This window comes from Neolamprologus brichardi, chromosome 9 (assembly GCF_056152115.1).
Source record: "Neolamprologus brichardi isolate AB-2024 chromosome 9, ASM5615211v1, whole genome shotgun sequence".
NCBI classification, from domain to species: Eukaryota; Metazoa; Chordata; class Actinopteri; order Cichliformes; family Cichlidae; genus Neolamprologus; species Neolamprologus brichardi.
This window is the reverse complement of record NC_142112.1, coordinates 23,086,420-23,097,653: the sequence shown is the minus strand read 5'-3', so window position 1 is coordinate 23,097,653 and position 11,234 is coordinate 23,086,420. Positions and strand designations below refer to the sequence as shown.

At 38.1% G+C, this 11,234-nt stretch overlaps 1 protein-coding gene across 3 annotated transcripts; it reads right to left on the bottom strand.

Moving 5' to 3' along the window:
* Window positions 1–1,905: 1,905 nt before the first annotated feature.
* flt3 (fms related receptor tyrosine kinase 3) lies at window positions 1,906–11,089 on the bottom strand. Of its 3 annotated transcripts, none has more exons than XM_087846137.1 (24): window positions 10,978–11,089; window positions 10,291–10,364; window positions 8,498–8,649; window positions 8,295–8,419; window positions 8,076–8,187; window positions 7,720–7,859; window positions 7,327–7,505; window positions 7,028–7,166; window positions 6,769–6,946; window positions 6,529–6,629; window positions 6,311–6,425; window positions 6,031–6,227; window positions 5,832–5,935; window positions 5,614–5,749; window positions 4,889–4,993; window positions 4,698–4,808; window positions 4,389–4,545; window positions 4,172–4,284; window positions 3,906–4,027; window positions 3,484–3,606; window positions 3,281–3,392; window positions 3,094–3,193; window positions 2,772–2,877; window positions 1,906–2,674 (listed from the first exon to the last, which is right to left on the bottom strand). In XM_087846137.1, the coding sequence occupies exons 1-24, from the start codon at window positions 11,003–11,005 to the stop codon at window positions 2,456–2,458; spliced, it is 3,048 nt and encodes a 1,015-aa protein (XP_087702263.1). In that variant the 5' UTR covers window positions 11,006–11,089; the 3' UTR covers window positions 1,906–2,455. The 3 variants fall into 3 exon arrangements, with proteins under 3 accessions (XP_087702263.1, XP_087702265.1, XP_087702264.1); XM_087846139.1 differs by having other exon boundaries at window positions 5,614–5,746; XM_087846138.1 differs by having other exon boundaries at window positions 8,295–8,416.
* Between the last annotated feature and the right edge of the window lie 145 nt (window positions 11,090–11,234).

Sequence of the window (11,234 nt, the reverse complement as noted above, 5' to 3'; positions counted from 1 at the left end):
GATTACAAGACAGAGTCTGAAAGAAAAAAAATGTAATCTAGTTAATCAGCTTAAAAGATCCTGATAGAACTAGCTGGCCACAAAGCAAAACAAAACATACTCAAGGTCGTATTGTACACATCTATGTAACACTGACTGTGCCATTTCCAAATTAAATGATTAAATGATCTGCAAAAGATGGAAAATTATCCCAGTGTGCCTCTCTGTCGTAAATGGACACTACACTGTTTCACTTACCATAGGAATCCTCAATCAGGAGGATCTTTCCGAGGTAACATGAGAAAATGCACAGATGCTGCCCATAGGCTGCCTGACTGAAATCTTGTAATTCAAGAAATATTCCAACACTGAGCACATAGTGGCTGTCCTGGCTGTCCAACGACAGGAAATAGTTTCAGTGTGTGTATCTGTCCCTCCTAAATGGAAGTAGCATTGTTTTGCTTCGTGTTGCAATACTGATCAAATTTCAGCTGTTCAGTCGGGAGCATCTATGTGAATGTTAATATGGAAATCCTGTCCAGAGCCTGTCAACAGTCAAGAGTGGAAATATTTCTGCCTGCTAAAAATGTCTATGCTCGCCTAGTTATTTATTTATTTATTTAAAAATGTATTTACTTTAAACTGAATGAATGAGTCCCTCTTAATGCTAGAGTCACTTTTATGGTCTGCCTTTTAATGTGGTTCAAGGATCATTTTGAGTGATGGGTTCATGATTTGTTGATACTGAGTTGAGAACATTCAATAAAATCAGTAATCAGAAGAATCTGATCCTTTTGTAAATTCTGTTGAATTTTATAGTGTCTGTTAGGCCAAGCTCATCTTGACTAGGAGTCATTATTCATTTGTTCTACTGTGATTTTATGATTGATTTATTCCTTTGTTTTGCTGCGTAGGAGCGATGGGCTGAGCCAGCATATCCTTCCCTTTGTGATGAGTCTGTCAGGATCTGCTGCCCTGGTGAGCTGTATCGCTTCGCCTTTATCCCCTGTCATCACAGGCAGCAGCTTCGACCTTTAGCATTATATGAAACACTTACAAATATTTTAAACTTTAACCTAAATTCATCCTGACTTGTCATCTTTAAAGTGAATAAGGTGGTATATATTTTTGGAATTACATCTCCTGGTTAACTTTTGGATTTCCTAAAATTCCCCAAGGTGGCGCTGTGGCAACACAAACCTCTACGTTTGTGTCTTCCATGTAGTGGTGCTTTGAGCAGTGGACTCCTGTCTATAGCTGCTGTGCTTGAGGATTCACATTCAGCTTTATTGTAACATTACAGATTTTAAAAAGTAAAAAGTGTCTGAAAAAACTTTTGTTACAGAGCTCCACAAAATAAGATACCATATTTTAGATATGTGTAAAACTCGAAAATAAAAGTGCACATGTCTGGCAAAAGAGAAAATAAATAAATAAGTAAACTCTCTGATGAGCGTTGCATTCCTCTACAGTGCAGCTTCCAAACCTGATGATACAGCAGGATACTTTGAATGGAGCTGCTGTGCAAGGACCTCAGAAAGCTGGGGCTCTTAAACTCACTGACCTGCTCCACTGGAGCTCAGTTGATGTAAAAACGGGCATGCTCTTCCCTATTCACCCTGAAACCCACAGTCAGCTCCTCAGTCTTGTTTACAATCAGGGCAAGGTTGTTAAGAAAAACACTATTCTGTCAGAAGGCTGATGATCATGCTGATGCATGATTTTTCCAACAAATCTTAATTTGTAAAGTCAGGCACAGTTTGTTTTCACTCTGAATGTGTTGTACTCTAGTATAACACAAAACCATTAAAGAGAAAAATAAAATTTGTATATATAAAAAGTATTTTCCTGTGAAATGCTTATGAAAAAAATTCTGATTGTTATTTCTTTGACAAGACTCGAATAAAACAGCTGAGGAAACACCAGGCATGGCCAAATTAGTTTCTTTATTTAAAGTACATTTTATTGCAGGTGTAATGCTGGAAGATAAAATGTTGTAGATAAAATGTAACATAGTGTAAAAGTTCCAGTAAAATATATAAAGAAAGTTTATTATGAAAAAAATAAATGTGTACAAAAAATATAATGCTTGCATTCCCTGCTGGCGTATAAATGTATTGAAAAAAACATAGACGTTACATTGCCATGTATAACAATGTAATATATGCAACATGTAATAAATTCCTGAGTCTTCATATAAACGTAATGGAGAATTCTTTTTTCCATAGCTACATCTCTAAAGTACATTCCTCTGAATATTTTAGTTTCATAATTGTATTTTGTAGCTGCACAATAAAAACTGCACAAAATAAAAAAAAATTTTGTAAAATAACATAATTTAGCAAAACTGCTCGCTATCCTTGAATATAATATAAAGCAAGTACATTCTACTCTAAAATCTTAGGTTAGTACCATTTTATCAGTATTGTTATGCAAGCTGTTGGATATACGGATAAAAATAAAGGTATAAAGGCGATCACTCTGCATCGGATGGTTTCAGAAGCTCCTTCTCAGCTGCCACAGTGTCTCCGGCACATGTTTCTGCTCTCTTTTCTTCAGTGGCACAGGTTTGACAGTAGTCATTGGTGGCCTGGGTTTTCTTTTCTTCGCTTGCTTTGGTCAAGGCAGACATGTCAACGATGGTCGACGCATTCTGGTAGTCGCTGCAAGTCTGATTGATTGTGTTTTGGTAGAGCTGAAAAAGTGAATGCTGATAGTGATTACGCTGCTACATTCAAATATATGTTTGAGTATAATTTAACACAAATATTGAGATTTTCTTTAAGGCCTACATTCTCCTCTCGGTCTAGGAGCAGGTCACACAGGAAGGACACCAACTTGGAGAAAGAGGGGCGGTTAGCGGGATCCAGGGCCCAACACTTATGCATCATCCCATACCTGCAGAAGAACATACACAACACTACTGACGTAATAAAAGCAAAAGTTATATTTAAAAGTCCGGAATAGCTAAAGTTTCAAAACAGAACAGAAATAGGTTATTATTTTTGATTTTTACTGATGTATTAATGTGATTCTGTCTTTATTTGAATCCTAAAATAATAGTTTTCTTAAAACAACCTAGTACATTTATGAAACATTTAAGATGAGACTTGCACAGTTTCGCTGGCATAGTATGGACACTCCATCTTAAATCCTCTCTCAATCATTGAATAGAACATATGATCCACCTTTATGCCCGGGTATGGCGTGACACCTGCGACAAACATCATTGAGACGTTAGAACTGATTGTTTATCTTTTGAATGTGCTGCTCACAATGAGTTAATGTTTGTGAAAGTTACCGAGTGAGAAGATCTCCCAGAGCAGAATGCCATAAGCCCAGACATCGCTCTTCATGGTGTACATTCCCTGGAAGATGCTCTCAGGAGCCATCCACTTTACTGGCAAACGCACCTGTGAGGCAGCAGAGCTCAGTCACCCACCCACAGTAATTAACATAAGAGTCAGTGAATAATATAAAATGAAAAAGTATCATCCAACATACGTTTCCTCTCACGACGTAGTTGGAGTCGTTGTCGATGTCCCGGGCGAGTCCAAAGTCACCGATTTTCACCTGCCTGCCGTTTGTCACTAAGACATTTCGAGCTGCCAGGTCCCGATGGATACACTGCAGACAAAAGGAGCAGTCGTCAGCATATGTTTTGTGTATTCATTTTGATATGCAATTTTATTTTAGTTATATTTAAATAATTTCCCTCGAACTGTGCGGTTTATAAAATTCCAAATCTCCCAAATATAGATATATTATGACAACATGCAAAGAACTAAGAAACTAACACAGGTGTTCCAGGTTTGGTCTGCCAATATAGGTCTAAATTAATCATCAACACAGAGGAACAAAAAAGACTAAATGTGTTTCTGCAGAGAGGCTGGGTGACAGATGTTTGTCTGGTGTTTGTCGCCTACATTCTTGGAGGAGAGGAACTCCATGCCTCTTGCCACTTGGAAGGCAAAGCTCAGCAGGTCATCAAAGGTCAGGGCTTCCAGGTCTTCCGTCTGCTCGTCTGGGGTTTCAAAGCTCTCTGGGTCTGCAGATAAATTGTGTTCAACCACCATTTCTGAATTTCACAGTAGTGTGTCAACCTCTGTTCACACATACACCTTTTTTTAAACGTCTCTTTTTTCACCATGATAACGTGTATGCTCTGCTGGCTTTATATCACGTTTCTCACCTTCACAGCTGTCCACATTGTCAGAGTTGATGGTAAGGAGTGCGATGTCCTCCTGCCCCCTTGTGTTAGCGGTGTACATAGGCACGTAATTATCCACTGGTGCTTCCAGCGCACTGAGAAAAGACAAATGTAACACAACTGTAATGCCACACCAACTTTGCAGAGAATAATTTAAGAAATAAACAAACGGCAGCACTGATACAGAAACCTGTCTCACCTGGGGCATTTCCTGAGCTGCAGGTTGTGGTAGAGGCTTCTGAAACGGTCTTTGTCAAAAGCGTCGGTGACAGACTTGTGGTAACGTTCACAGTTGTTTTTCAAGTAATTCAGCAGGTCTCCATGACAGCAGTACTGGAAAATCAGGTATACTGGTCCTAGATGAGGGGAAATTAGGTTATTTTAAAACTTCTGTTTGACATTAATATACAGCATCAAATAATCAGAAACCAGGGCAGTAGGTCTCATCTGAAAGAGTTCAAGTTTGATGACTATTGTGCATGTGCGTGATCTGCTGCGTTAAACGCACCAGAGTCTGTGCATGCACCGAGCAGGTTGACAATGTTGGCATGGTGTCCAATGTGAGTTAGCATCTTGAGCTCTGACATCAAAGCCTCCTTCTCCATAGTCTGGTGTTTTTCTGCAGAGTCAAGTACAAGATTAGCACTTTTAGGTATAACCCTTTTAACGCTCTGCATTTCTCATGAAACAAATACCAACCTTTCAGCATCTTAACGGCCACCTTCTGCGAGACTCCAGGCTTTTTGATGCCATAAGCTGTAGCCTGGACCACCATGCCAAAAGCTCCGGAGCCCAGTTCTTTACCTGAGGAGGACAGAAAAACACTCAAAAGTCTGTTTTGTATATTAAATTGACTACGTTTATCAACACCTTGTCATGAAATATGAGGGGAAAAAGTGTTCACATTAAGTTAGTTTTTAGATTGAGCTTCTGCCATTAAAAAAAAACTAAAGACAAATGATTGTTAAACCAAAGAGTTGTGGCCTCTTAAAGGTGTCCTGTTGGGGCCCCTTCATATGTTTCACATATCTATCTGGTTAGAAGTTCCGGCAAAGAGACATTTCCTCTTTAAACGTGGTGTATTGCAGAGTTCAGACAACACTTTGAGGCCCAGAAAGGTAAAACTCTTCATAAAAAAATGAAAAGAGGAAAGTCTGAATATTTCACAGATAACACATTTATGTAGAAGAACTTTTTTTCCTCTTTTTCTGCTTCAGTCTTTTGCAAGCCCTCAAGTACGTCTTGCTACCATTTGAAGGGCTTCTTGTTCTTTGGTTTCGGAGGTCTGCTAGCAGCTAAATCAATAATTTTACATATATTTAAATGTTCTTTTAAACTTCTTCTTACTGACAGAGTGTAAAACTTTACATTGCATTTATGTGTTGATGCATATATTTAACCCTGTAACTTGGTGTACTTCATACCCAGTTCAAGGTTCTCCCTGGGAAACTCCCATTTCCTGTCATACTCAAAGTCCTTGAAGTTGATGTAGATGTAATCATTATCACTGGGTCCAGTCATCTGGATCATCTGAAGCTGAGGCTGATATTGAGGTTTCTGCTGGAAACACAAAAGGTTTGGTGTCATGTCTTTGTGTGTGTTTGCATTTATATGTATGCTGATACACCTTATTTATATTTACCTTCTTTTTGACAAAATACGTGAGCACCATGATGGCGAGTGTCAAAGCCAGAGCCAGAACCACACATACTGTCAGCAGGAAGGAGTTCTCCTCAGGTGGCTTACCTAAAAAACAAAACAAAACAATGTGAGCATGACAACTTTTAGATTTTTTTTCATCAAATATTTTCAGTAAATATATTCATTAGACTTGTTATTACCAATAGAGGGCTGAGGTGGGATGATCATGTAATGGGTTTTGCACCAGGAGCCAACTGAGTTTGTCAGACAAAACCTGAATAGGTCTCCTTTTAACACGTCTTTGCTCACTGAGCTCTTGATCGTCTTGTTGCAGGAAACATCAGAGTCTGCGTTAAATGCATCTGGGACCTCATCCCAGGATGAGTCCGTTTCACAGCTGCAGTGAAACAAAGTAAAAGGAGTTTAAATAATCAGAGCTAAAATGCTCTCTGAGCTGAACGGCTGTGCAGGTGATCATACCTGTCATTGAACTTAGAGCAAGACATCCAGGTATAGTTTGCTGGCACCAGACTGACAGTCTCAAGGTTGAGGGTACCATCATCCTTATTAAACAAGAAGTTGAACTTTGGTTCATCTGGAATAAAATCAGATGATGTCAAACAATCTCATATTTTAAATATAAATTATAATTAAATTTAAGTAATAATATAACTGTAACAAAGGCTACATTAACCCACCTACAACACACACTGATATGGTCTTTGTTTCATTTTGTCCTCCAGCCTCCAGGTGTAACTTATAATCTCCTGATATGAGTCGATCACAAAGCTTCACAGTCCTGAGAAACAGTTCATTACAGTCCTCATATCACATGACTACACCTGACAGCAGCAGTTCTCTGTTGCTGCTCATGAAAAACATGAATGAATGGATAATTTTACACTTCTACATGGTGACAGTTTGCTTCATTGAAGTACCTGTGCTGTGTTACCCATGTCTGCCTGACACATTTAGTCCTGTTTTTGTCAGGAGTCTCCCAGGAACAGTGCTGGAGAACAGGATGGTAGGAAACAGTGGCCTGCAAGCAGGTGCTGGATGCCTCCTGAGCTGATATGATCTTGGTCTCACCCAGCTGTGCAGAGAGGAAACCTTCATCTGAGGAAACACAAGAATAAACCAGATTTATTCAGTGGGAACAGTTTCAAATAATGATGACATGAAATGAAGTCTACTGACCTGAGACATGAACATGAACAGACTTTGAGTTTTTATCTGTACTCGTGCAGGTGTATGTGCCGTTGTGCTCCTCTCTCACTGATCTGATGGACAGGTAGGCCATCCGAACAGCGAAATGTGAGTCATTTTTAATGCACATCTGGAAGAAAAAACCCATAATAATGATTATTTGCAGGATGATTATCAGTGAAGTACTTTGTGTCTCAGACTGAGGAATATTAAAGAGGTCGGTCAGTTTTCAGACAAACATAACAAGAAAGTTTAAGGAAACTCTCCCTGATTACAGGACATTACTGTACCTCCTCCTCCTTCTCTGGTTTACATGAAAATGTCCTGTCATGGAGCTGTTTTCCTCCTTTCTCCCACACAGGTGATCTCAGACCGTATCCTGTAACTCTGCAGCGAAGCAGCAGAGACTGACCTTTGCTCAGGGTGACAGTAGATACCTCATCTTCGTTCATTACACTTCTCTGTAAGTCTGAAACACACATCAGGGCCTCAAATCAAAAATATTTTTTTTCAGGCAGAATTTGTCATTTGCTTCTCTGAGATTAGTTGGTGAATGTCTGGGTAAACATTGTTTTTTCAAGTATTTGAACCAAATTTTACTCAAATTAACTCCTGTAATAATTTATGGATACATTCATTATAGATGTATTAAATTTTTTATTAGTTAATTTAAATCCAGTTACCGTAGTCATACAGTTGGGAGCACTCTTGTCCTTCAGCATTGGTTGCACAGCACATCATTCCTCTATCATAATATTCACTGCTTGATATTGTGCTCTCTGTCTTTCTGTCGCTTCCCTTTAAACTCTGTTCATGATTGTTACTGTTCAAACAGAGAAAAAAATGTTAGTGCTGTAAAATTATATTTTCAGAGCGCTGTGTCTTTGACATACATTATTATCAAAGCTTGTCTAATACCCATCTATCCCAACCACCCACCAAAATAAAGCATCTCTCCAAATGATTCAGTCTAAAATCAGACATTAAGAAGTGCTGCTATTCTAAAGTTTGCATACAAATGTAAAGGACAACATCTTACCCAGACCATTTGATTGTGGGTTTGGGGAAACCCTCAGAGACACACTTAAAAAGTGGGGAAGTATCTGGCACGTCAACACCATCGAACATCAGCTGTGGTTTTGTTGGACGTTCTAAACAACATCAAAGAAAATTTAAATTCATTGTATTATCACTAATTTATGGTCAAACAGGTTGTTTGAGTATTATAGAAGAAAGAAGATGAGAAGCTGTTACTCACTCATTACTACATGAAGAATCACAGTCGTGGGAATGGTGGCATTGTTGGATTCACAGGTCAGAGTGTACTCCCCTGAATCTGTCTCAGAAAACTGTGATGTGACCATGGACTGACTCCCATTTCTGCTGAGGTTAAAGGAAACGTCTCCGTTTACATACATAAAAAGATAAAGCACCCAAACAGAAACACAGACGGTCACTTACACTGTTATTAATCGGTCTTCTCCTCTGATCCAGTGGCAGACAGGATATCCAGAGAGGATCTCCGGGGAGATGATGAGTTTCATACCCACAGCCAACACTTTGGTGATGGGACCAGATCGATTCTGATAATCAGCTGGTAGCAAACATTCTGCCTGAAAAAGAAGACCCACCATTTAATCCTCCTTTATTAAGTAGCAATAAAATAATCACTGATGGCAAGATGTTAAAAAAATGCTTTACAAAAACACATAAAAAGGTTGATTTAGCAATTAATTGTCTGAAGTTGTAATAAAAGCTGAGAGATTGTTAATCACCAATCCAAGCATGAACATTGTTTATTTTTACATATTAAGACAAAATAAAAACACATAAATTATTAGACTATATAGTTATTTAAGAAAAATAAAGCAAAAATGGAGAAGCATTGCATAAAAACCAAAGTAACTATTTATTACTTCCACAGGATTTAAGAGGTTTAAGTAGCAGCCAAGTGCTGATGTTTAGTAATCACGAGCACCTGTAATAAAACAAATGTTTCAGTGGTTTTCTGGTCTGGAGCATTGGGTCGTGAAAGTGTAACAACATCAACAATCATCTCAGAGAAGGAATTGTTGCTCCCATTCAATCTGGGAAGGGTTACAAGGCCATTTGAAATCCATCACTCTACAGTGAGAAAGACTATTTACAAGTGGAAAACAGTCAACACAGTTGCCAATCTTGCCAGGAGTGACATCCCAGCAAATTCACCCCAAATTCAGACAGTGCAAACCTCAGAATCAGCAAGAAGCTTGTGAGCTACATGTCAGTCTCTACTGGCTTCAGTTAACATTTTAATTATTAAAGTTCACGACAGTACAATTAGAAAAAGACTGAACAAACACAGCTTGTTTGGAAGGGTTGTCAGAAGAAACCCTTGTCTCTCTAAAAAAGAACATGGCAGCACAGCTTAGCTTTGCAAAGTTGAACAAATCTGAACATCTGAACCAAGACTTCTGGAACAATGTCCACTGGGCAGTTGAGACCAAAGTGGAGACGTTTGGCCGTCATGCACAGCACCACATATGATGAAAAACTAAACACACCATATCAGCACCAACACCTCATACCAACTGTGAAGCATGGTGGTGTAGGGGTGATAATTTGGGCTATAAAATGACTGATGACCTCACACAGAAAACTATTATTAAAGCTATTGCTGTTTAATCTTGGGGGTCTACTTATATTTTTAAACACAGCTTCGGCATTTTGACTCAGTATTTGTTAAACAAATAATGTCACTGCTAAGGGTCAGATGATTATTTTAATTTGTCCTGTCATGTAAAACCTTAGAAACAAAAGCGGGTATACTTCATTTTTCACACAACTACATGTGTGGAAATATTAAACTATGAACTGGTTAAAAAATGTACATTACGTTTATACTGGAATAAAATTTGGACTCAGAGTTTTTACTGAAATGAGACAAAGTGACAGATTTCAAGAAATGAAACAAGAGTACCATTTCCCCCTGTGACGTTTTAGATCATCTTGTTGCTCTGTATTTTTGTGTTTCTGCATACTCATAAAACACTGACACTGTCATTAGTGAAAATAAAATACAGCTACACAAAGTGTGAAGAATATTTTCTTTTGTTTATAAAAAAAGGGTGCATTAGTGCAATTACTTCATATTGGAGTTCTAATGGTTTGTGCATATATTATTTACAGTTACTATGTGTCAGTTCAGCAATTGTGCAGCAGCTACTAAATTGTGCTGTTTCCCCCCATTATTTTCCAGTTAAAGCAGCTCTTACTTCATCACTGGGCACACATGGTGGGGTCTTCCCATCATCAGACAGTGCCCCAACAGCACACAGCAGCAGAACAGCTGGAGATACAGAAAATTCAGTTCAAACAAATGCACATTTCCCGAATTATTAGAAATTTACTGGAAAATAACAAGTGAAACAGGAATTGATTATTTAATTTTAAAGAAAATACAGCATAAGCAAATAAGCAAATTTGAAAAAAAGCGCAAAGCAACACAGTCATGAGAACAAATGAACTGATGTGTTAAGTGTTTCCTGTGAATTTATTAATGGCACAGTAGAGTTTTTTTTATTATATTAAACTAGAAATGTTAAACACTTCTAAACTATAAAAATCACACAAAGTGTAATTTGCGTGTTTTTTATAGGGACACACACCTATTATTTCTGATATTTATTTTCTTCCTGAGATCATCATCACCGTCACCTTATATGAACTACAAATGTCAGCCTTAACACTTGTCAGTCGCTGCTGAGCCTTGAAGTTCCTCAAACTGAAAATTTAAATATTGATGTCAACCCAATATTTTATATCTGAATATTTATTTATAACACGCCATTTTTAATTTTTGAACCTTAACTGTTAAATGATAAACGTGAAGCTAAAAGTTGCACTACTTCAGTGGCAATAATTCAGGTCACAAAACAGGGATTTGAAAGAGTCTTACTCACCCGCAATCATATTTTGGTGCCTTGGCATTGATGCGTATTTTCTGGCTGGTTTACATGCTCACTCTGTGGCTAGACTGCCGTACAAGACGTCCGTATGTGCCTTATAAATAGAGGAAGTATAAGACCATTGGATGACGCTGAGAGCCTAAAATATACACGCAAGAAACTACTGTTTTCTCGTTATTGTTGGGGATTTAAAAAATGGAAGTACAATCATTTTTTTCTGCGTGTTTTTATTAGGAAAAAACTGAAGAGGC

Bases quoted from the DNA above. Each gene is read 5' to 3' on its own strand.
- flt3 (XM_087846137.1), bottom strand. From the start codon at position 11,005: ATGCCAAGGCACCAAAATATGATTGCGG. The intron at 6,947-7,027 runs GTCAGTAGACTT...GTGTTTCCTCAG, and splicing joins TGTTCATGTTCATGTCTCAG to ATGAAGGTTTCCTCTCTGCA. The intron at 2,878-3,093 runs GCAAGTCTCATC...GTTCTTCTGCAG, and splicing joins TACTATGCCAGCGAAACTGT to GTATGGGATGATGCATAAGT.